A 26671-nucleotide genomic window follows, 5' to 3' on the forward strand; every position below is an offset into this window, starting at 1 on the left:
TAAACCTAATGCGGCCAATCTGAATAACTTGGTGGCTGCTTCCCAAGGAGGACATGGCTAAATTGGGCCCAGAAGTGTCAACTAGGCACTTCTGTATTCTCGTTTAACACGCTGACAAATTCCTTTCTCAATGCGCAAAAAATCTCCATCCTGTAAATTTGGGAACAAGTACCAATTACAACCTGCCTCCGTGGCCGAGGTCGCTAACTCACGGCAATGCGGTGGCGATCGACACCGGAGGTAAACCGATTCGAATCATGGTAAAAGTTTTCACTGCCAGTATTCGCACAAATGTCCTGGTTTGAATACCAAACCTCTCCTCAGTGTCTCATACATATACAGGGTGTTACAAAAAGGTAAGGCCAAACTTTCAGGAAACATTCCTCACACACAAAGAAAGAAAATATGTTATGTGGACATGTGTCCGGAAACGCTTACTTTCCATGTTAGAGCTCATTTTATTGCTTCTCTTCAAATCACATTAATCATGGAATGGAAACACACAGCAACAGAACGTACCAGCGTGACTTCAAACACTTTTTTACAGGAAATGTTCAAAATGTCCTCCGTTAGCGAGGATACATGCATCCACCCTCCGTCGCATGGAATCCCCGATGCGCTGATGCAGCCCTGGAGAATGGCGTATTGTATCACAGCCGTCCACAATACGAGCAGGAAGAGTCTCGACATTTGGTACTGGGGTTGCGTAGACAAGAGCTTTCAAATGCCCCCATAAATGAAAGTCAAGAGGGTTCAGGTCAGGAGAGCGTGGAGGCCATGGAATTGGTCCGCCTCTACCAATCCATCGGTCACCGAATCTGTTGTTGAGAACCGTACGAACACTTCGACTGAGATGTGCAGGAGCTCCACCGTGCATCAACCACATGTTGTGTCGTACATGTAAAGGCAAATGTTCTAGCAGCACAGGTAGAGTATCCCGTATGAAATCATGATAACGTGCTCCATTGAGCGTAGGTGGAAGAACATGGGGCCCAATCAAGACATCACCAACAATGCCTGCCCAAACGTTCACAGAAAATCTGTGTTGATGACGTGATTGCACAATTGCGTGCGGATTCAACACTACCTTCCTTCAATTGGGTCAACTGGCGGTGAATCGAGGAAGTACTGTACATACTGACGAAACTAAAATGAGCTCTAACATGGAAATTAAGCGTTTCCGGACACATGTCCACATAACATCTTTTCTTTATTTGTGTGTGAGGAATATTTCCTTAATGTTTGGCCGTACCTTTTTGTAACACCCTGTATATATGTAGTACTACAGATAGTCTGTAATGCAGCATGTTGTAAATAAAAAATCATCCCTTACCCTCAAAGTGTAATACCGTCGTGCTATCTGTTATGTAACCTAACGAATACTGGTCATTCTCTATATTGTTATGCTCTTCAAACCTTGCTTAAAAGTTTCTTTCCATTTGCCCGACGTACTTCGTTTCACAGTCCTAGCACTTTAGTTAGTAAAGACCCACTTTCCTCATCCAGTTCTCTCCTGCGTCAGTATTATGCTTCGGCCTTTACTCCAGTTTCTTGTTCGTCATGAATGCGATTTTCAACCCTCTGTCATCAAATAACCGACCCCCCCTCCTTTTATATGAAATAATTCTAATTCCCCAGTATATCATGACTCTATATTTCTGCGGGGTTTCCTCGTTTTGTTCGTTTCGGTGCCCTATCGCTGCATCCATCCTATTCATTAAACCTGCGTGAAAAGCATTTTCTACCACTTTTTTGCTTAAGTCTTTTCATTTTTTTCATCCTAGTTCTCAGGATTTAGCGGGATGGAATTATCCCTGGGCACAGCAGTTTTGAAGAACACTGACTTACGTTTATGGGTGTGGGGTGAGGTCATGCCAATTACTGTGAACGTAGGTTTTCTAAATATTCCTGTCTCAAGCTACGTTCACAGGTGAAAGCGGCTGCCATTAGTTTATGACTGTGCCGTGAGAGTATAACGCCAACGTGAAATGTTCTAGGAAAAGTTTTATGTCTACTGCTGGGTTTTACCATTTGACGGTGCCTAATGGGATAGAAGCTTTAGTGTATGCTATACTACAGGACGACGTGTTTTATGTTTGGTAACACGTGTTTACTGCTGGGTTTTTTACCTTCTGACGTTTAATGGGCATAGAAGCTTCTATGTACGTTATACTACAGGACGATATAAAGATATTTATTAGTAGATGTATTACTGCGATTTATTGATTGGTCTCCTTGTTATATACGAGGGTCATTCCAAAAGAATTGCACACTATTTTTGTAAAAATACAGTTTTCATTCTGCATGTGTGAAAGTTTTACACTGTGTAGATACATCCTTCCGCTTGTTTTCAAACTTAGTTCAACCTGTTCCCGTGAGTGGCGCCGTCACAGCATGTCTTCAAGATGGCTGCTACACTTCACGTTCGTCAGAAGCATCGTGCTGTCATAGAATTCCTGTGCTGTGAAAACGAGACAGTGGGAAACATCCACAAGAGATTGAAAAAGGTGTATGGAAATGCTGCTGTCGATCGCAGTACAGTTAGTCGGTGGGCAAGCAGGTTACGTGATGAAAGCGGGCACGGCAATATTGAGGATTGTCCTCGCAGCGGCAGGCCTCGTACTGCACACACTACAGACAATGTGCAGAGAGTTAACAAATTAGGGACTGCTGACAGACGCATCACAGTGAACGAATTGTCACGCTACGTGACACAAAGAAACAAGAGAAACGGTATGCAGCGAACTTTTGGAACAGTACGAGAATGGTGAAGATGAATTTCTTGGAAGAATTGTGACAGGTGATGAAACATGGCTCCATCATTTTTCACCAGAGACGAAGAAGCAATCAGTGGAGTAGCATCATGCAAATTCACCCAAGAAAAACAAATTCAAAACCACATCTTCTGCTCGAAAAGTTATGGATACGGCTTTTCTCGATTCCGAAGGAGTCATGCTTGTGGACATCATGAAGTGGAACCACCATAAATTCTGATGCATATGTGATGACACTGAAGAAACTTCAATCTCGACTGAGTCTGATCACATCGGCAAAAAACAGGATGTTTTGCGGTTGCACGACAATTCATGGTCACATATCAGTCAAAAAAACCATGGAAGCAATCACAAAACTCGGATGGACAACACTGAAACACCAGCCTTACAGTCCTGACCTGGCTCCATGTGACTATCATCTCTTTGGAAAACTGAAAGACTCTCTTCGTGGAACAAGGTTTGAAGATGATGACTCCCTTGTGCACGCTGCCAAACAGTGGCTCCAACAGGTTAGTCCAGAATTTTACTGTGCGGGTATACAGGTGCTGGTTCCAAGATGGTGTAAGGCAGTTGAGAGGGATGGAAATTATGTGGAGAAATGAAAATATTGTTCCTAAAGGATATATCTACACACTGTAAAACTTCCAAACGTGTAGAATAAAAGATGGATTTAAAAAAAATAGTGTGAATTTCTTTTGGAGTGACACTTGTAGCATTCGATATTAGGATAACATATTCCTGAAGCATGTTGTAAAAATATTACTCATTTGACAACCAGTGGCAGAACATTTTCAGTACCGATTGATGAGATACCTGTATTATGGCTTCACAACTGATAACTGATATTGGTTTTCTGTGTAGTGTTACATCCCCCACCCCCTTTAGGTTTGTGTCTGCACTGCGTTGCCATTGATTTTTTAAGGCATGAGGCGTGTTGCGGACGGGGGGGGGGGGGGGGGGGGGGTTGTAACTGTGAAGCTGTGTGTAGAGGTATGGTGACTCGTTTACTCATTCTTCAATTTGCAGACGCTCAAAGCCCGGGGGGAGTGAGGGGGGGGGGGGGAGAGCGGAGGAAGTGCCTGACCACATTTCTGCGATCTGCCATCCCTCACATTTCTACTGCACTGCCTGTCCTCTCTGTTACACCTCCAGAGGATAATTTATACCTGAATACGGCACTACCACTCTTAAATGTGGCACACACATTTACTATTTTATCATGATCCACTTGCTTTACTAATAAACACTAATTTTATACCCTTAAAAGACTATCTGCGATTTTTCAGCCCCTGCTGTAGGACAAATTACCATTCCTAAAAAAAAAAAAACGAACATGACTTTGAAACAACCCTCCCCTCGCCTCCCAACCGACCCTTCCCCCCCCCCCCCCCCAACAACCACTGCCCGCCCTTCTCCCACCAACGTGCCCACCCCCTCCGTGCCCACCCCCTCCAGGTAATGAATTTTTAGTGTGTTGTTTCTCGGCGCTCCCTCCTAGCGACTGCACGGATTATATCCCCTATTTCTCCTTCGCCAGTATTCGGGGACCGCGCAGCGTGCGTAGTTCGCTGCTCACTCACTGGCAGCGGCGGCGCTGCTGCGTGCTACGCACCTGCATACGGTGTGCGACCAGCTCGGCAATGTGGCGGCGGTCTTCCTCCTGCGAGTCGCCCATCAGTGACAGCGCGCTGTCGTTCACCTCGATGATGAACTCGCGGCCGTCCTTGGCCACAATGATCTCCAGTGCGCAGATGTCAAGCCCGCCGAACAGCTCAGACACCTCGTCCACCCACATGCGGTACCGGTCTGTCATCTGGATCTGCTCCAGCATCGCCGAGCCCGTGTTCGTCTTCCAGTTGCCGGATATGCTCTTGCGCCTGTCAGAACGAGAGACAACTTGTAAGTAGGCTGTTTAGGTTTTTATATTGGTAACGCCACGTAGCGCTCTGTATGAAAATCACTGACTGTGCTGTGTGCAGTCTGTGGCTGGTTGGCATTGTTGTAATATTCGCTATTGTAGTGTTGGGCAGCTGGATGTGAACAGCGCGTAGTGTTGCGCAGTTGGAGGTGAGCCGCCAGCAGTGGTGGATGTGGGGAGTGAGATGGAGTTTTGAGAGCGGATGATCTGGACGTGTGTCCATCAGAGAGAATAAATTTGTAAGACTGGATGTCATGGACTGATACATAATGACTTTTGAACACTATTAAGGTAAATACATTGTTTGTTCTCTATCAAAATCTTTCATTTGCTAACTATGCCTATCAGTAGTTAGTGCCTTCAGTAGTTAGAATCTTTTATTTAGCTGGCAGTATTGGCGCTTGCTGTATTGCAGTAGTTCCAGTAACGAAGATTTTTGTGAGGTAAGTGATTCGTGAAAGGTATAGGTTAATGTTAGTCAGGGCCATTCTTTTGTAGGGATTATTGAAAGTCAGATTGCGTTGCGCTATAAATATTGTGTGTCAGTTTAGGGTTGATCAGAATAAGTAAAGAGAGTGTCTGCGTACGTTCAGTTTTGCTCAGCTGTTTGAAAATCAAATAACATAGAAGTTTATCAGCATAGTAATTCATTAATTTTTCTAAGGGGACGTTTCAAACTTTATCTTTCTGATGCAGGCTTAAATCAGACGAATAAAGGCATACATTTGTAAGGTATGGCCGTGGGCCATGGAGCTCTTCTATCCCTGGCGTTTCGTCGAAAGCTACGTTGGACATCTTCTGAGGTGCTCCTGGTTGTCTTGCTGACAGTTGGCAAGACTCAGCACAACCAGGACCACCCCCGAAGATGTCCAACGTAGCTTTGGACGAAACGTCAGGGATAGAAGAGTTCCATGGACCACAGCCATACAACCCAGAAGACTTCTCGGTAGCTGAAACAACCGGTGGTGAAAGCCTTCATAGTATATATTTGTAATATTTTTGATTTTGCAGCCATCGTATTCAGCCCTTCTTAGAGCAGTTGAGAAGGCAGCAGTGGCAAGATGATGTGATGTGGTATGAGGTTCAGATGAAAGATGAATTATTCGGTACGTATATCGAGAGAAAGACCGCCTAAATTGTGGTCCTTGCTGCGTTCGGAAGTTGTGCGCCAAAATGATAATCTTCTGTTATTAATATTGACAAGCTAAACAGCGTATTTACTTGCATTTCAAATTAAAAATCTCTCAATAGCGTGCTATCATTCCATTATTTCACAAGTATTAATAACCATCAGAATAATAAACGATTCCGCTAGGGTCTCAGGTTCGAATCCTGCCTCGGGCATGGATGTGTTTGATGTCCTTAGGTTAGTTAGGTTTAAGTAGTACTAAGTTCTAGGGGACTGATGACCTCAGAAGTTTAGTCCCATAGTGCTCAGAGCCATTTGAACCATAATAAACGATTGCTAAATGAAAAGGCAAACGAAGCACTTCGGTGATCTTCGGGTCGCGCTTAACTTGGGTGGCGCTCGAAGTGGTTCGGCTGCAAGATCATATCTGGTTCAGCAGTCTCTGAGGACAGACATGTTGTCTGCCACGGTCAGCATCAGGTTAAGAATTGTTCAAATGGCTCTGAGCACTATGGGACTTAACATCTGAGGTCATCAGCACCCTAGAACTTAGAACAACTTAAACCTAACTAACCAAAGGACATCACACACATCCATGCCTGATGCAGGATTCTAACTTGCAACCAAAGTAGTCGCGCGGTTCCAGACTAAAGGGCCTAGAACCGCTCGGCCACAGCGGACGGCCATCAGGTTAAGACTTCATTAGCAATGTATGGTTATACGGACACGTAGTTGAGAATAGTGTGATAGTAATTATGGAAATACACAGTTCATTAATTTCTTGAAAAATGGGAATTATTTGTGACTCTGAAGTGGAATGTAATGTGCAGTTTCCCATAACAATAAAAAGCGAGTGGCATCCGATATAAAAAAAAAAACTAATTGGAAATGTAATTATTCACACGATATCAATTCCTCACTAAGAGTTTCTTACTGCCTCAACATAACGGATCCATGACCTATGTGGTTTTCTGCGCAAGGGACAACAATTATAGAAAACAGCAGGTTAGTGAATATTTATTAGACCTTATGTATTCCACTCAGGGAGGTGGAAACAAAAAGATACCTCGTGTATACTACAATCGTAGTACAAATGAGACTAGTGACACGTCATCTGTGGTAACAAAGAGGAGGTATAAAAGGAGAGAAATTTTCAAGAGAAGAGGTTTACCATACGGACGTATAAATACCTCCCTCTCTCACCTCTCTCTTTTTCAATTTGCCGTATGTTACCTGAGTTCGCTGGACAAAATATTACTAGTCACCCCCTCTAAAGAGCCTTGTTCGGATTCAAAGAGAGGGTCTTGTCCCCATGCGAAGACCAATTTACTAATTTATTTTTTCAGTTTCCAAACTTTTTAGCTAACTTAACGGAGAATAATGTCGAATGAAAACTAAGGGTCTTGATAAAAGCAAGGAATCCCACTTGTTAGTTGCTTGCTTGAGGGCTAACCCGCCTCAGATGGGCTTTTTGCCAGAATGCGTGCAGAAAACTGAGCCGCGGTCCGCTCTAGTCGATCTTTTGACGTCGAAGATCTTTCCTTAGGACTCAATGCGCTGTCTGTCGCTCACTGTTTGAGGGCAGTGAGGTGGTCAGAACTAAAACGCCTGCCGCGACTGTGCAAGGGAGAGTACGCGATCGTCCAGTATTGTACTCTCACACAGTCAGGGCGCGAGTGGATCGACAAGGCGACACATGGATGGCTTAATATTGGCCAGTCAAGTTTGGCTAGGAAGTTCTAGAAGGGAAATTTTCTTCTGAAGACGCTCCTGAGGGCCTTGGAGGGCATCATTTAAACTGTCTAAGGACGCTGTCAAACAAGAGGCTCGGAACAATGCCGGTGAAAGTGTACTACCACCATCACTTCTGGTGAAGGTTTCTATTTAAAACTCATAACGGTGTTGGCCGGGGTGATTCCTGGTTAACTCCCGGTCGTGTTTGCATTATCGTGAAGTTAGGTGTTAGCGCTTGTTGATCAGCTCCGCGTGACTATGAGCCGTTCGGATTAGTGGTTAACTTGAAGCAAACTTGAGCTGCGTCTATGGACACTGAACTCACATTTCTTTGGCAATGCGCTGCCATCCTTTGGCGTACATTGAAATTTTTCTCCGGGTGTGACATGAGTTGTGCTTGATTGTACCGGGTGGTTATAATTAAACTTTCCCTATTTAACGCGTTGTAACACAGAAAATAATTACTGTTTGAGTACCCAACTTTGTAGCATTCATGTCAAGGACATGTGGAAGAAAAATAATGCAGAATGTATTCAATTGAAATACTTTTAATCAGCTGCTATGGTACATCATAACATCACATTCCGGTACCAGTGCTGCTACAACAGGGGCTCAATATGGCGCCCATCAGTGTTCAGAAGAGTTTGAAAACGCAGGATTGCATTCTGCACAGCAGAACGAAGCATGTCCGTGGGTATGCTGGCTACCTCTCTTGATATGCTGCGCTTCAGATTAGCACATGTGTGAACGTTCCTCTGGTAGACCCTGTCATTCAGGTAGCCCCACAACGAGAAATCACCGGGAGTGAGATCAGGTGATTGTGCCGGCCAAGCATTTGGAAACGATTGGCTGATAATTCGATCGTTTCCCAATGTGTTTCGGAGAAGCAGGTGAACTTCACGAGCGATGTGCGATGGGGCCCCATCTTGCATGAAAACTGTTGAGTTGAATGCGTCTTGTCTCCTGTACGGTGGATATGACATGCTGGCAAACCATATCACAGTAACGCTGGCCAGTCATATTGCACTTCCTTGGTTCTCGAGCGTCAGTCTGTTAAAAAAAGAATGGGCCAATGATTAACGTAGCCGTGAAGCCACACCATACGGTGACATGTTCACCATACAGAGGAGCTTCATGCACAGTGACTGGAGGTGAAGATACCCACACTCAGCACTTCTTTGTGTTCACCTCACCCGTCAGAGAAAAACTAGCTTCGTCTGTCCTCCAGGACCAGCCCTCGTCAACTTCAATCCTCATGAGAAAGTGGAGAGCGAAGTCAACACATCGTTGTGCGTCCTGTGGTGCCTAATAAAACATGTCTTAAGTGCAGTGGACAACCACAGAAATATCTCAGGTTTATTCTTGGACCTAACAAAAGCTTTTGATGTGATTGATCATTCTATACTCCTGAGGAAGCTCGAATGGTGTGGTGTAAGAGGTGTGTCAAATCAGTGGATCAAATCATATTTGGCATATCGTTCTCAGGTAACTGAAATTAAGTACACAGAAGGAAATGAACTCCAGGTACACGTTTCAGAACCATGTGGACTAACTCATGGTGTTCCACAGGGCTCCATTTTAGGTCCCTTTCTTTTTTTGGTCTACATTAATGATTTCCCATCACACGTTAGGGATTCTGAACCAGTACTGTTTGCAGATGACACCAGTCTATTGATTGAAGGGAATAATGAAGAAAATCTTACTGCATCTGCAAAAGATGTTACAAAAGGAGTGTCTGAATGGTTTACCAGAAACAGGCTAATAGTTAATTCCCAAAAAACCGTACTAATGAATTTCCACACTGATCAAAATAAAAATCCGGCACAACCTGTAATATGTATAGATAACCAAAACATTAGTTCGGTCAATGAAACTAAATTTCTTGGGATTCATATCCAGGAAAATCTTAAATGGAACACTCATATCACAGCCCTAAATTCAAAACTAGCAAAAATGAGCTATGTGGTAAGAATTCTCTGCAACAGTACTAGTGCAGAAACAGTTAGGGCTGTATACTTTGCTCGTGTACATTCAATACTGAAGTACGGTATCATTTTCTGGGGAAATGTACATCAGGCCATAACAGTTTTCAGGAAACAAAAGGCAATTATAAGAATAATGAAACAAGTGAGCAGCAGAAAATCATGCAAACCTTTCTTTAAAGATCTAAAGATCCTACCCCTTCCCTGCATTTATATACTGGAAATAGTCACGCATGTCAAAAAAAGCATACTGAGAAAAGAAAACCTTTTTCCTCAAAACAAAAGTGTCCATGATTACAGTACCAGGTCAGACAGTGACATACATGTCAATCATTGTAACACCACATTATGCCAAAAAGGTGTATATCATGCAGGAACAAAACTTTACAACAGATTACCAAGACATATAAAATCTCTTACTGAACTACAAAGCTTTAAAAAGTCTGTGACATCCTACCTTCTGAAAAACTGCTACTATTCGGTCTCACAGTATCTTATGCAAGAAAAAATGTAATTTGTATCTTTAATTGTAGAAATAAGTTATAAATATACAGTATTTCAAAAATTTGTAATTATTAACTGTATAGATCCAATTTGTTATAAAAATTTATAAAATTTATGTTTGATATTTGAAAATCCAATAGCCAAAAAATGTTTTCTGTCCAATATCCTGTGTACAATATATGTACTTAAAAAGAGATTTATATGGACAAATAAATAAATAAATAAACTGATGTAAGATATGGATCTTGTATGGATACCATTTGAGAATGACGCGATGCACCTTCCGTACAGTGGATCACGGGATGTTCAACTGTTGTGACACAGCACGCGCACTGCCTGACGATCGGGAATTGCGCGCAGCATTGTGTGCCGTAGCAACAGCGATTTCGTCTACCACCTGTGGTGCAACCGGATGTCGGTCTCTTTCTGGGGCGACGACAAATTCTCCAGTTGATTCGAACTTCTCTATCATGCTCCGCACAGCAGATGGAGAAAGAGGATCCTTCCGTAATCCTTTCAGCCAGCGATATTCTCGAAGTGCAGCTGCAGCATTACTGTTGTTTTGATAATAGAGCTTCACCAATAGCCCTGCTCCTTTTGTCCAAGTTCATGTTGACACATCAACAAGTGCATTGCGACTGGTCATGTGTGAATCACGATGATTGATCATGGCACCCGGTGGTCCCAGTTGGAACTGGACTGTGGCGCTGTGACACATGGAAATCATGCACCCCATACTCTGGACATTGATGCTACCAAGTTTGGTACGGTAATTAGTTTCCGTGTTATAACGTGTTAAATAGGGAAAGTTTAATTATAACCACCGAGTGCTTCTTAGTTCCGAAGGTTGTAGCTAAAGTGTTATTGGAGGTTATCTTATTACATTGATTTGCTGTGTAACAGAGACCGGTACGCTGTGTGTGTATAGTTGGAATTTTGGTGTGTTGTATTACCGAGAACCGTTCACGTCACTGTTTATCACTGTCAAGCTGCCGTTCCCTTTAGCTGAGGCACGGCGGTCGATGTGACAGTGGCGAGAAGCAACTTCTGTTCTATTCTATAGAGTCTGAGTCTACCTTCGATTCTTTGTTTTCCTTTTAAAGTTTATTGAAATCATAGACTTTTGATCTAGTAAAACACGTATCTAACGTTGTCAGGTTTTAAATTATTAGGGGTTAAGTTTGTTCCTTTTTTTATACTGACTGAATTTAACATAGAGCTCAAGATTTGTTTTGAAATTTTATCCTATGAGTTATTTATTTTTCTTTTTTGAAACTTTATACTCTATAGTTTCTGTAACAAAATTTCACTAAAAATTAAATCCTCACCCTACGTGAGGTCATCCTGCACTTTAAATTCAGTGCTTTTAAATTAGAGACAGTTTAAATTTAAGATAAATATATATATACACACACACACAGGGGATAGGCAAAACAATGTGAACAGTGATACTAATAGGATGGTTGTGTTTGACGGTGAGACCTGTGGAATGGTACATTAGCTTATTTGTTTTAGTTGTAAATATTTGTCATGTATTGTTGTTTTTCTGACATGTTCCACATCCTGGAGGACCTCCTCACTACGGATCAATTGGAACGAAAGTAAATCTAATCTACTCTAAAAACGCAGGTAAGGAAGGCACGTGTCGCGCTGGACTGTGCGTATTGAGTACGAACTACGAACAGTGCAGGGTGTTTACGAGTAGTGCACACTTCGTATTTGCATTCAGAGGCCGAGGTCGACGTGCAGCGAAAGATCTAACAGAGTTCCAAAGAAGGCAGATTGTGGGGGCTGGATCAGCTGGAGCATCAGTAACCAAGACAGCCAACTTATTGAATGTTTCAAGAGCAACTGTTTCAACAGTGATGACACTCTACACAAAACATGGAAACACATCATCGTGTAAATGTAATAGTGGGCGCAAATCAAAACTAAATGACAGAGATCATCGTACGTTAATACAAATTGTGTCAAAACACAACTACGGTGGCTAAACTGACTGCAGAGCTCCATAGCCATCTTTGAGACCCCGTGTCTATCGACACTGTCCTCCGAGAACTCCGTAAAGTGAATATTCATGGTGGAGTTGCTATACCGAAACTATTAGTAACGATAACCAACGCAAAGAGGCGTAAACAAGGTGTCAGGAGCATAAATCCTACACTACTGACCTGTGGAAATACGTCATGTGGTCCGACGAGTCAAAGTTTTCGTTGTTTCCAACATTGGGCCGAGTTTACACCTGGAGAACGCCAAAAGAAACCTGCAATCCTGATTGCTTGATTCCAACGGTTAAGCATGGAGGTGGAAGTGCGATGGTGTGGGCAGCCATATCATGGTATTCTGCTGGCTGTGTTACAGCCAACGATTATGTAAATATTTTAGGTGATCAAATGTTGTTCCCAAACAATGATGCCGTATTCCAGGACGATAACGCACCCATTCACACAGTCGGGAAAGTACAATCGAGGCATGAGGAACATGCAACTGAACTGCAGCGTCATTCCTAGCCAGCACAGTCCCCGGACTTGAACATCATCGAAGCCTTGTGGGCGGCATTGGACCGCAGAATCCGGAGGAGATTTCCGCCTTCCTCGCCACCGTTACAGGAGTGACAAGAGGTTCTGTTCGAAGAGTGGCATAACATTACACTGGAGACTATACCATCCTCATATGCCAGTATTTCAAGAAGAATCGCAGCTGTATTACGGATAAATGGGGGTCCAACCCCTTAGTAATAAACCATTCCCAAGTATGTACAGCTGTTCACGTTATTTTGCCTATATCGTGCGTTTCAATTTTAGTAGTGTTCAAGTGCCAAATTGCCTTGTAATAGCCGGCCGGAGTGGCCGAGCGGTTCTAGGCGATACAGTCTGGAACCGCGCGACCGCTACGGTCGCAAGTTCGAATCCTGCTTCGGATATGGATGTGTGTGATGTCCTTAAGTTAGTTAGGTTTAAGTAGTTCTAAGTTCTAGGGGACTGATGATCATAGAAGTTAAGTCCCATAGTGCCCAGAGTCATTTGAACCAAGCCTTGTAATACGTCTCTGGGTTGAAATAAATATTTTGTAAATATTAAAGATTTTCTTCTGGGTAGTCAGACCATAATTCCAAGCAGCCTTTGCTTTATCATTTCTTGCCCTAAATAATCAATTGAAAGAGCCCAGAAACAGTTCCGTCAGCTAAAGGAGCCCTCACGCAGATCGATAGTACTTGCTGCCAGCGACAAATATGACATGTTCGCGAGGACAGGGAAGTCGAGTAAGGCAAGACAGAGAGGAACAGATCTTCCGCTAAGTAAATAGTAATAGAAAGATTGATCTTTTCCAAACGTAGGCGGAAGAGAACGAAATAAACAGTACTGTCCCCATTTACATAGCCACAGTCTACAGACCATTGTTCAGAACCGTAGTGCTAAACGAAATACTGACTGCACACTTCAATTTTATATAGTGTGGACTTCGAAGATGTCAGAATCGGGACATTTTGTTACCTCAGTTACTCGATACATGAATGTCTCAAATTTTCTGACAGAACGCTTTTCCAGTTACGTATTCCGGCGAATTCAGATTTCTTTGAAGCTGTGCTACAGAGATACACTAAGCACTGACAGAAGTAAATTACTATATTAAAACAGATTATCTACTTTATTATTATTGTAATTAAAATCCTAAGCATCTACATCAATATGATTTCTCTTAATTCACAATTAAGTGTCTGGGAGAGGCTTCATTGAACCACTTTCACACTATTTCTCTACCGTTCCACTCTCGAACAGCGCGCGGGAAAAACGAACTCTTAAATCTTTCCGTGCGAGCTCTGATTTCTCTTATTTTATTACGATGATCATATCTCGCTGTGTAGGTTGGCTCCAACAAAGTTTTTTCATACTCTGAGGGGAAATTTGGTGCTTGAAATTTCATGAGAAGACCCTTCTGCAGCAGAAAACGCTTTTGTTTTAATGACTGTCACCCAGAATCGTGTATCATACATGTGGCACTCTCTCCCCTATTTCGTGATACTACGAAATGAGCTACCAGTCTTTGAACTTTTTCAATACCCTGCGCCAATCCTGTTGATGCGGATCCTACACCACATAGCAATACTCCAGAAGACGGCGGAAGCATAGTGTAAGCAGTCTCTTTAGTACGCCTATTACATTTTCTAAGTGTTCTGTCAATTAATCGCAAGTATTGGGATAAAGCTGTTTCTACCCCAAAGTACTGTTATCCAAGATGGTGGCAATGGCGTCATCAAAGTTGGCGGCCGTGACGTCACCTGATGACGTCATCCAAGATGGCAGCCGTTACGTCATTCAAGATGGCGGATTTTGGTGGGAAGTTTGAATTCTGGTGGGAAGATATGTCAATGGGGCTACCTCCACTAACCAAACAACTTCCCCCAGAAAATGGTGAGAAGTTCAAATTCCATCAGGATAATGCAGCCTCTACTAACATAAAAAATATGGCTGGAAAGAAAGGGCAGTAGGGCGATATCCACTAACCTAAGACAATGGCAGGAAAGAAAGGGCATTTGGACTACCTCCACCAACCTAAGTCACCTGACCGCCACCTCATCCTAGGAAATGGCTGGGAGAAGACTCAACCTGTGCTGGATGTAAGTCTTTATTTTGGATGCACCAGTCTTTATTTAATCAATGTGATGCAGTACAACCATTCAATGTGTTCGCCACGAGGTCCAGAGTCCAACTGACCTAGTACACAGTACTGCCACCAGAGGCACTCTCATCCGTGACATAATCCAAGATGGCGGTCTGGTGGTGGAGAGGAAGGGCCTCATAACAGGAAATTCGAGGATATATTGTTTATTTATAAAAAAAATCAGTTTGTGGGAGTTGGATTTCTCTTGATCATCATTTTCTGCTGTTTGAAAACGTGTAGGACTTGTAAGAAGGAATTACATGGAGCAAACATGTTGCATTACCTAATGTTTGGACTGTACTCTGGGTGTCTTAACCTAATGTTTGTTCCTATGTCACCCCAATTTCATTAAACTATTCTACAGCCTTTGATACTAAATTAAGTAATTAGTTATGTCCTTCCACCATTTTCTGGTACACTTTTCGAATTTCAGATGCTTTTGAACGCCGTTTGTGGCGCATTCTTCTTTGTCACCCACCCCTTAAACTATTGTACTATGTTTTACATACAAATTATGCAAATTAACCTAGTGTTCTGCACTTAACCTGCTGTTATGCTCCATGCCACCCACTCACACACACCCTCCATTGAACTACTACCATTGCTGCCGCTATGCCTGTGGATACTGATGTACAGATCGCACTATACAAATCTGTTCCAGAGTAGCACAGGCCGCTTTCTCTCTAGCGATCCTAATGTGCCATACGAGCTGCGTCCATCTGTGCATACGTGCCCCAGTGCCGGGAGCAAAGACCTATTTGCAGAGCACAGATGCTACAAGGGTGCATGCGTGTCGACACCACCACCAGACGCAAGCCAACATGACCCTTCGCTCTCACGCTGCTGCTGCCTACAGCAAGCAGATGAAAGTTACCTTTGTTTTCGGGTATACAGTTAGAGTACTTCAAGTGTTATACTGACGTCACAGAACTCCAAGGCACGCTCACACTGGTCCCATACGTGAAACGCCTCTGGGCAGCACGTGTGTTTACCATTGCTGGCGCAATACCTATGGATACTGACGTCTCAGAATAGTACAGGATGCATTGTTCCTAACAGAACATGCGAGCTGTGTCTAGCTGTGCACACGTACCCAGAATGGCTGACGCCTCGTGCGAAATGTTCGACCTGCTATCAATATACGTCTCAGAAACGTTAAACGTTCTCTCCGCTAAAAGTCTGTGCGTGCTAGTGAAAACACCGTTAATCGTAAAAGTATTCTTGTTGTTTGGAAAGAGAGCACTGTCTAAGCACAGATGGGGGTAAATCAAAACAATTACGCAAACAGAATTTGAAGCACGGTCTTACAGAAGAGAAAAAATGGGCGGAATTTTCGGTATCCTACAGCTACAGGTCTCGAGATGTCCTAATGGCACAGTGGTGGATGAGTGACGGCATCCCCGCCAGAGATGGATGATCTGTGTCAACTTGTCTTTGAACACTTGCTTTCTCAGAACTTTCTGTACATACCTTGCCTCCATCTTGTTTGAATCAGTTTGTAGATGCTCCAAAGTCCCAGCACAAAGGATGTCTTGTGAATGAATAGAGCATTATGATTGTATTTTGTACAGATCAGCATATTGCACTGACAATTAAACCCTGCAACATGCCCTACAAATCGTCAAATACGGAAAGACTCTTACTAAATTACACTGCTCTCCCACTGAGGACAGCAGCTTGAATATTAGAGTTTGAAACAGTTCTGCAAGCCAGAAATATATCACCATGTACCGTGTCAATGTAGTAAACATACAATTCGTATCCTGTGCCATACAAAATCAGCCCTTTTACATCCTTCTCACATATACCGAGAAGACAAGCTGCACCATATACACTCCTCACAGCACTGGATGTTTTGCTGTGAGGTCAGCGGACATCCACCCTCAACAGGTGACCAGAGCGCCCTCAGTGGACTGAAGTTACTCTCAGAACTGTTCTACAAATTCGGGCTCATCCCTCCTTGGTACAAACACTTTACTGTTTCTGGTCCGCACGTGCTTGCTTGCTGTATTGGACTCCACACCTCGTAGCGAACACACTGGATGGCTATACTGCATCAAATTGTTTAAATAAACATAGCGCATGCAAAATAAAGACTTATGTCCAGCACAGGTTGAGTCCTCTCCCAGCCATTTCCTAGGACTAGGTAACGGTCGGTTGCTTTGGTTAGTTGAGGTAGTCCAAATGCCCTTTCTTTCCTGCCATTTTCCTAGGTTAGCCATTTTTCTTACGTTAGTAGAGGCTGCATTATGCTGATGGAATTTGAACTTCCCGCCAGTTTTTGGGGGAAGGGGTTTAGGTTAGTGGAGGTAGCCCAATTGACCTATCTTCCCGCCAAAATTCAAACTTCCCGTCAAAGTCCGCCATCTTGAATGACGTAACGGCCGCCATCTTGGATGAAGTCATAAGATGACGTCACTACCGCCATCGTGGATGACGTCATCGCCGCCATCTTGGATAACGGTACTTTTGGATAGAAAAGCTTTGTCCCAATACTATCCCCAAAATATCTACATGACTGTTCCGATTTAAGTTACTCGTAACTGTGATCCGTAAATATTTATTTGAGTTTACAGCGTTTCGATTTGTGTGATTTATCGTGTAACCGAAATTTAGAGGGTTCCTTTTAGTACTTATGTGCATGATTTAACATTTTTCATTATTTAGAGTCATGTGCAACTTTTTAGACCATACAGATATGTTATTTAAATCATTTTGCAGTTCGTTTTTATCATGTGATGACTTTAGAAGACAGTAAACGACAGCACCATCTGCGAACCATCTAAGAGGGCTGCTCAGGTTGTCTCCTAAATCGTTTATGCAGGTCTGGAATAGCAGGGGCCTCTTAACACTTCCTTGGGGCACGCCAAATATTACTTTTATTTACTCGATGACTTTCCGTCAGTTATTACAGACTATGACCCTCCTGACAGGAAATCACGAATCCAGTCATAACTGGAGCGATACTCCATTGACACGGAATTTGATTAGAAGTCGCATTTGAGGAGCAATGTCAAAAGCCTTCTGGAAACCTAAAAATATGGAATCAATTTGACGTCCCCCGTCGATAGCACTTATTACTTCGGCAGTATAAAGAGCTAGCTGTCTTTCACAAGAACGGTATTTTCTGAATTCATGTTACCTATCTGTCAATAAATAGTTTTCTTCGGGGTAATTCAGCTTCTGTCATTATAGTGATTTATAATGTTCGAAGACAGTATATGTTCCACACTGCAAAGTGATATAGGTCTGTAATTCAGTTGATTACTCCTATTTTCTTTCTTGGGTATTGTTGTGACGTGTGCAGCTTTCCAGTCATTGGATACGCACCTTTCTATGAGCGAACGGTTGTATGTGATTGCTAAGTATGGAGCTATTGTATCAGCATGCTCTGAGAGGTCATCTGTGGCATGTTAGCACTTGGGGTAACTGCAAGTTATATTCGATGGGAAAGGAGGTACAGAGAGGCAGAAATTGTCGACACCGGAAGTAGCCTAATTACTGAACTGTAGCAAAAAATTGTGGATGGGATTTAGGCGTACTCCCTCAAATTTTGTAGCCTTGCGTTAATGGTCCATTATAAATGTACACATTCATTTGCAATATCCTTTTCCCGTTAAGCAGTAAATTTGAATTGCTGTAATTGTAGTGTGAAACTTTACATACGGTTGTCATTCCCGCAATTATTGGACGTCTTGTTGTACTTCAAATCTCATACAATTTTTGAAATAGACTGATGCATCGCTAACAACTCTTACACCTCTTGGGATTGGGCAACTTCTCTCTGCAACAGGGCGCCTTCGTTATAGACTTCACTCACAGTTAATAAGCTGCGCGTGTAGCGCGCCAACAGCCGAGGCCTGCAGCAGACTGCAGGTCGAGTGGGAGCAATTTTCGGTGACTGCCGTCTGATCTGCAGCATCTTCTAGAGCCAAGTTAACTATTCCTAGAACCTTAGTACATGTTCCACTAATCTGCACATCGTTTCTCAAATGAACATCAGGAAAATTCTGGCCTTTACACAGGATGACGACCGTATTGATCTAGTATACAATCTGCGAATGCAATAGTAAGGGGAGGAGGGATGAGTGTTGTACAGTGTGTTACCTCCTCCGACACCTACTGTACTGTGGCTTGGGAAATATTGGTGTACACGATGACAGAAGGCTTTTTTAAAACTTTATTCCTCGCCTTTTATTTTTTAAACATCTTCATTTCGAAAACTAGATGCAGCGTGTCCCTCCTAAGAGTCATCTGGCGCACTTTCTCTGGTGTTTCTGTAGATATTTACAACTTAGCTTTTGGAATGTGTAGTTGGTGTCAGCCCAAACACTGCTCATCATGTCTTTCACGCGCCGCCCAGAGTCGATGGAGAGCGTCAGTTTGTTTCGAGTTAAAAAAAAAGTGTGTGAAATCATATGGGACTTAACTCCTAAGGTCATGAGTCCCTAACCTTACACACTACTTAACCTAAATTATCCTAAGGACAAACACACACACCCATGCCAGAGGGAGGACTCGAACCTCCGCTGGGACCAGCCGCACAGTCCTTGACTATAGTGCCCAAGACCGCTCGGCTAATCCCGCGCGGCATTTCGAGATACAAACAAATGATTTCCAAAGCGCAATTATACGCACCCATTCGATATAGAGCTCCCAAATTAGTCTAGTGCGATGTTTGTTTCATCGATATGTTTTTAACAGGGACAGTAAAACTCGAAGAATAACGAGTACTTTAGTAGCGCTACCAGTGTCTTGGCCTGCGCTGACTGCTAACACCATACAGCAGCGCTGATCAGTCGCTCCTGGAGCTCTGGTTGTTCTTCGCGTTTTATTGTCCCTGTTAACATGTATCGACAAAACAAATATCGCACTAGAATAATTTGACACAGCTCTATCGAACGGGCACATAATATTCCGATTTAGAAATAATTTTGTTTGTAACGATAATCAAACCGACGCCTTCGGTCGACTTTGGGCGTCGAATGAAAGACATGGTGAACAATATTTGTTTCCAGAATGGTATTTTCACTCTGCAGCGGAGTGTGCGCTGATATGAAACTTCCCGGCAGATTAAAACTGTGTGCCGGACTGAGACTCGAATTCGGGACCTTCGCCTTTCGCGGGCAAGTGCTCTACCGTCTGAACTACCCAAGCACGACTCACACCCCGTGCTCACAGCTTTACTTCTACCAGTATCTCGTCACCTACCTTCCAAACTTCACAGAAGCGCTTTGGCCACGCTGTGGCTAAGCCATGTCTCCGCAATATCCTTTCTTCCAGGAGTGCTAGTTCTGCAAGGTTCACAGAAGAGCTTCTGAGAAGTTTGGAAGGTGGGAGACGAGATACTGGTAGAAGTAAAGCTGTGAGGAGGGGGTATGAGTCGTGCTTGGGTAGCTCAGACGGTGGAGCACTTACCCGCGAAAGGGGAAGGTCCCGAGTTCGAGTCTCGGTCCGGTACACAGTTTTAATTTGCCAGGAAGTTTCAGTATTTGTTTGCTACACATTGCAAAAGCGACATTGCAAATATCTGCTGAAACACTGGAGAAAATTGGTCTGACAGCTCTCAGGAGGGACACCCAGTATGTTCAAATGGTTCAAATGGCTCTGAGCACTATGCGACTTAACTTCTGAGATCATCAGTCGCCTAGAACTTAGAACTAATTAAACCAAACTAACCTAAGGACACCACAGACATCCATGCCCGAGGCAGGATTCGAACCAGCGACCGAAGCGGTCGCTCGGCTCCAGACTGTAGCGCCTAGAACCGCACGGCCACTCCGCCCGGCCCCAGTATGTCCATTAGTATCTATCACCTTCTGTAAATAAACCTTGTATATAGCAGCATTTACGTAGGGAAAAAGAAAGAGAGGATGAAATGTTACAAAAATTACCCTTCGCCACTCGCAATAAAGCCGCTTATAGACTATAGATGCAGTTGTACAAGGTGACAATTATTGAACTATATGAAAAAAAGTAAATTACACTCCTGGAAATGGAAAAAAGAACACATTGATACCGGTGTGTCAGACCCACCATACTTGCTCCGGACACTGCGAGAGGGCTGTACAAGTAATGATCACACGCACGGCACAGCGGACACACCAGGAACCGCGGTGTTGGCCGTCGAATGGCGCTAGCTGCGCAGCATTTGTGCACCGCCGCCGTCAGTGTCAGCCAGTTTGCCGTGGCATACGGAGCTCCATCGCAGTCTTTAACACTGGTAGCATGCCGCGACAGCGTGGACGTGAACCGTATGTGCAGTTGACGGACTTTGAGCGAGGGCGTATAGTAGGCATGCGGGAGGCCGGGTGGACGTACCGCCGAATTGCTCAACACGTGGGGCGTGAGGTCTCCACAGTACATCGATGTTGTCGCCAGTGGTCGGCGGAAGGTGCCCGTGCCCGTCGACCTGGGACCGGACCGCAGCGACGCACGGATGCATGCCAAGACCGTAGGATCCTACGCAGTGCCGTAGGGGACCGCACCGCCACTTCCCAGCAAATTAGGGACACTGTTGCTCCTGGGGTATCGGCGAGGACCATTCGCAACCGTCTCCATGAAGCTGGGCTACGGTCCCGCACACCGTTAGGCCGTCTTCCGCTCACGCCCCAACATCGTGCAGCCCGCCTCCAGTGGTGTCGCGACAGGCGTGAATGGAGGGACGAATGGAGACGTGTCGTCTTCAGCGATGAGAGTCGCTTCTGCCTTGGTGCCAATGATGGTCGTATGCGTGTTTGGCGCCGTGCAGGTGAGCGCCACAATCAGGACTGCATACGACCGAGGCACACAGGGCCAACACCCGGCATCATGGTGTGGGGAGCGATCTCCTACACTGGCCGTACACCACTGGTGATCGTCGAGGGGACACTGAATAGTGCACGGTACATCCAAACCGTCATCGAACCCATCGTTCTACCATTCCTAGACCGGCAAGGGAACTTGCTGTTCCAACAGGACAATGCACGTCCGCATGTATCCCGTGCCACCCAACGTGCTCTAGAAGGTGTAAGTCAACTACCCTGGCCAGCAAGACCTCCGGATCTGTCCCCCATTGAGCATGTTTGGGACTGGATGAAGCGTCGTCTCACGCGGTCTGCACGTCCAGCACGAACGCTGGTCCAACTGAGGCGCCAGGTGGAAATGGCATGGCAAGCCGTTCCACAGGACTACATCCAGCATCTCTACGATCGTCTCCATGGGAGAATAGCAGCCTGCATTGCTGCGAAAGGTGGATATACACTGTACTAGTGCCGACATTGTGCATGCTCTGTTGCCTGTGTCTATGTGCCTGTGGTTCTGTCAGTGTGATCATGTGATGTATCTGACCCCAGGAATGTGTCAATAAAGTTTCCCCTTCCTGGGACAATGAATTCACGGTGTTCTTATTTCAATTTCCAGGAGTGTAGTTACAATCTACGGCGTGCACACACTTTATTCAACATGTAAACGTCACTACAGATATTCGGATTTAGGTTATGACATGTTGGATATGCTTGCCATCATTCCCGATGATGTGGCGCAGACGAATAGCGAAATTCTGCATGACTCGCTGAAGTGCCGGAACATGGATGCTGTCGATGACCTCCTGAATGGCTGTTTTCAGCTCAGTAGTGGTTTTGGAGTTATTGCTGTACATCTTGTCACTAATATATCCGGACAAAAAGGAGTCGTATGTTTTCAGATCCGGAGAATATGGCGGCCAATCGAGGCCCATACCAGTGGCCTCTGGTTACCCGAGAGCCAGAATGTGGTCCCCAAAGTGCTCCTTCAGGACATCGAACACTCTACTGCCTCGATGGCGTCGAGCTCCGTCTTGCATGAACCACATATTATCGAGATTAGCGTCACTCTGGATAATGGCGATGAAATCATCTTCCAAAACATTCACCTACCGTTCTGTAATCAACGTGTCATCAAGGAATACGACGCCGATTATTTCATGATTGGACACTGCACATCACACAGTCCCGTTCAGGGTGAAGAGACTTCTCGATCGCGAAATGCGGATTCTCAGTCGCCAAATGCGCCAATTTTCCTTATTGAAGAACCCATCCAAATGAAAGTGAGCTTCGTCGCTAAATCAAACCACACGTTGTTGTTGTTGTGGTCTTCAGTCCTGAGACTGGTTTGATGCAGCTCTCCATGCTACTCTATCCTGTGCAAGCTTCTTCATCTCCCAGTACCTACTGCAACCTTCATCCTTCCGAATCTGCTTAGTGTATTCATCTCTTGGTCTCCCTCTACGATTTTTACCCTCCACCCTGCCCTCCAGTACTAAATTGGTGATCCCTTGATGCCTCAGAACATGTCCTACCAACCGATCCATTCTTCTAGTCAAGTTGTGCCACAAACTCCTCTTCTCCCCAATTCTATTCAATACCTCCTCATTAGTTACGTGATCTACCCATCTAATCTTCAGCATTCTTCAGTAGCACCACATTTCGAAAGCTTCTATTCTCTTCCTGTGTAAACTATTTATTGCCCACGTTTCACTTCCATACATGGCTACAATCCATATAAATACTTTCAGGAACGACTTCCTGACACTTAAATCTATACTCGATGTTAACTAATTTCTCTTCTTCAGAAACGCTTTCCTTGCCATTGCCAGTCTACATTTTATATACTCTCTACTTCGACCATCATCAGTTATTTTGCTCCCCAAATAGCAAAACTCGTTTACTACTTTAAGCGTCTCATTTCCTAATCTAATTCCCGCAGCATCGCCCTATTTAATTTGACTACATTCCATTATCCTCATTTTGCTTTTGTTGATGTTCATCTTATTTCCTCCTTTCAAGACACCATCCATTCCGTTCAGCTGCCCTTCCAGGTCATTTGCTGTCTCTGACACAATTACAATATCATCGGCGAACCTCAAAGTTTTTATTTCTTCTCCGCAGATTTTAATTCCTATTCCAAATTTTTCTTTTGTTTCCTTTACTGCTTGCTCAATATACAGACTGAATATCATCGGGGATAGGCCACAACCCTGTCTCACTGCCTTCCCAACCACTGCATCCCTTTCATGTCACTCGACTCTTATAACTGCCATCTGGATTCTGTACAAATTATAAATAGCCTTTCGCTCCCTGTAATTTACCCCTCACATCTTCAGGATTTGAAACAGAGTATTTCAGTCAACATTGTCAAAAGCTTTCTCTAAGTCTACAAGTGCTAGAAACGTAAGTTTGCCTTTCCTTTATCTATTTTCTAAGATACGTCGTAGGATTAGTAGTGCCTCACGTGTTCCGATATTTCTACGGGATCCAAACTGATCTTCCCTAAGGTTGGCTTCTACTAGTTTTTCCATTCGTTTGTAAAGAATTCGCGTTAGTATTTTCCAGCTGTGGCTTATTAAACTGATTGCTCGATAATTTTCACATCTGTCAACACCTGCTTTCTTTGTGATTGGAATTATTATGTTCTTCTTGAAGTCTGAGGGTATTTCGCCTGTATCATACATCTTGCTCACCAGAAGGTAGAGTTTTATCAGGGCAGGCTCTCCCAAGGCTATTAGTAGTTCTAATGGAATGCTGTCTATTCCCGGGGCCTTGTTTCGACTCAGGTCTCTCAGTGCTCTGTCAAACTCTTCATGCAGTATTGTATCTCCCAATTCGTCTTCATCTACATTCTCTTCTATTTCCATAATATTGTCCTCAAGTACATCGCCCTTGTATAGACCCTCTATATACTCCTTCCAGCTTTCTGCTTTCCCTTCTTTGCTTAGAACTGGGTTTCCATCTGAGCTCTTGATATTCATACAAATGGTTCTCTTCAAAGCTCTCTTTAATTTTCCTGTTGGCAGTATCTATCTTACCCCTAGTGAGATAAGCCTCTACATCCTTACATTTGTCCTCTAGCCATCCCTGCTTAGCCATTTTGTACTTCCTGTCGATCTCATTTTTGAGACGTTTGTATTCCTTTTTGCCTGCTTCATTTATTGCATTTTTGTATTTTCTCCTTTCATCAGTTAAATTCAATGTCTCTTCTGTTACCCAAGGATTTCTATTAGCCCTCGTCTTTTTACCTACTTGATCCTCTGCCAAACCACATACCGCATACTAATTCCCATCATGCCCCGCGGCCAACCGTGCAGTTTGAACGTCCTAACGCAAACCGTTCAGAAGTTACGACCGTTTTATTTCATATAGTTGAATGATTGTCACGCTGTAGGTGTAGAAGAAGCCGGTATCAAGGTCCCGCAGACTGGGTGCGGAAAGAAACACTCACATGAAGGCCTTGTAGTTGGGCCCGATCTTCTGCACGTGGATGTCGTACTTGGAGTCCACGTAGGGCTCGACGGTGCAGTAGGTGCCCGCGACGGCCACCACGCTCGCCATGTCCTGGAAGTCGCTGTTGGTGTCCACCTTGACCTTGCCCAGGCCGCCGTGGGCGTGGCCGATCTTGAACACCACCGGGAAGCGCGTCGAGCTCAGCTGCAACACAACATCCCGCGGCCAATCAGAGGGCGGCCAGAGCACAGCGGGCAGCAGCTGCCAAGCGCCACACACGACAAAGGCTCTGGATTTTATACTAATCAGATACAAGGTGTTGAAGGAGTAACGAAACCCTGCGGGCCGGCCGTTGTGGCCGAGCGGTTCTAGGCGCTACAGTCTTGAACCGCGCTGCTGCTACGGTCGCAGGTTCGAATCCTGCCTCGGGCATGCATGTGTGTGATGTCCTTAGGTTATTTAGGTTTAAGTAGTTCTAAGTTCTAGGCGAGTGATGACTTCAGATGTTAAGTCCCATAGTGCTTAGAGCCATTTGAACCATTTTTGAAACCCTTCGGGAAATTGGCTGAAAGGAAACCACACGGAAACCGGTTTTTTTGTATTTTTTTGTATTTATGGTACGTGAAGGCCAGAACTGAAATATCAGTTCACCATAAACAGTTGCAACTCTCAAAAATTCTCGAGAAAGTCAAATTTGAAATTTTGCGACTGTCTATAACACCCCAAACCAAGTGAAATTTTTAAGATGAAAGGTGTAGAATCCTCGCGTCCCACATGGTGGTGGCATGTTCTCTTCCTGGCTGATGCAAATTTTTAAACGAAGTGGCATTTTGGTTCAAATGGCTCTGAGCAGTATGGGACTTAACTTCTGAGGTCATCAGTCCCCTAGAACTTAGAACTCCTTAAACCTAACTAACCTAAGGACATCACACACATCCATGCCCGAGGCAGGATTCGAACCTGCGGCCCTAGTGGTCGTGCGGTGCCAGACTGCAGCGCCTAGAACCGTTCGGCCACCCTGACCGGCGAAGTGGCATTTTCTGCTAGCATTTCCGTAAAGCGTAAAATACATAAAGATGGAAAAACGCAATTCGTAATGTTCTTTAAACAATCAGATTTTCGTATTTTTTATGTTTATGGCACGTGAAATACAGAACTGAAATATCAGTCATGCAAAACAGTTCGATGAAACTCGTAAAAATTCTTGCGGACGTCGACTTTGAAGTTTTCCAAGTGTGTTTAACACCCCAAACTAACTGAAGCTATTAGGATGAAACGTGTAGCTGTGTGACAGAATGCCCTTGTGCCACCTGGGGGTGCCATGTTCGATTCCCGGCTGATGCAAATTTTTAAACGAAATTGCATATTCTATGAGCATTTCCATAAAGCCTAAAATACATAAAGATGGAAAAGTTTAATTTTACAATGTTCTTTGAATTTAAACAATCTTTATTAACAATCTTTGGTAAAAAATCATAATTAAGAATTTATAGTTGGAATGAAAACTGGATTCTTGAGTGCTATATAGGAGGGTTAGTCAAATGAAGATCTTTAATTTGTAATAACGAATCGAAATTTCGCACCGTTATCGTGTAAGCTGGTAAGCGTGCTACAAAACAGCGTGCAGAATGGCCTGTAGGTGGCAGCATAGTGAAGATACACACATACCGTCGCAGTAAGAGTATAAAGATGGCCGTCGCACTTGCGACTTGTAGCAGGGAAGAACAGCG

The 26671-nt window shown here is 44.1% G+C and overlaps 1 protein-coding gene across 1 annotated transcript in view; it reads right to left on the reverse strand.

Moving 5' to 3' along the window:
- LOC126095771 (synapsin) overlaps positions 1-26671 on the reverse strand; it is an 859815-nt gene that overhangs the window by 70843 nt on the left and 762301 nt on the right. Inside the window, exons 5-6 of the mRNA XM_049910577.1 lie at positions 24940-25145; positions 4387-4651 (exon numbers count right to left, since the gene is read on the reverse strand). Coding sequence (XP_049766534.1) covers positions 4387-4651; positions 24940-25145 — 471 coding nt within the window. The remainder of the gene's footprint in view (positions 1-4386; positions 4652-24939; positions 25146-26671) is intronic.

Source organism: Schistocerca cancellata, chromosome 8 (genome assembly GCF_023864275.1).
Source record: "Schistocerca cancellata isolate TAMUIC-IGC-003103 chromosome 8, iqSchCanc2.1, whole genome shotgun sequence".
Taxonomy (NCBI): Eukaryota; Metazoa; Arthropoda; class Insecta; order Orthoptera; family Acrididae; genus Schistocerca; species Schistocerca cancellata.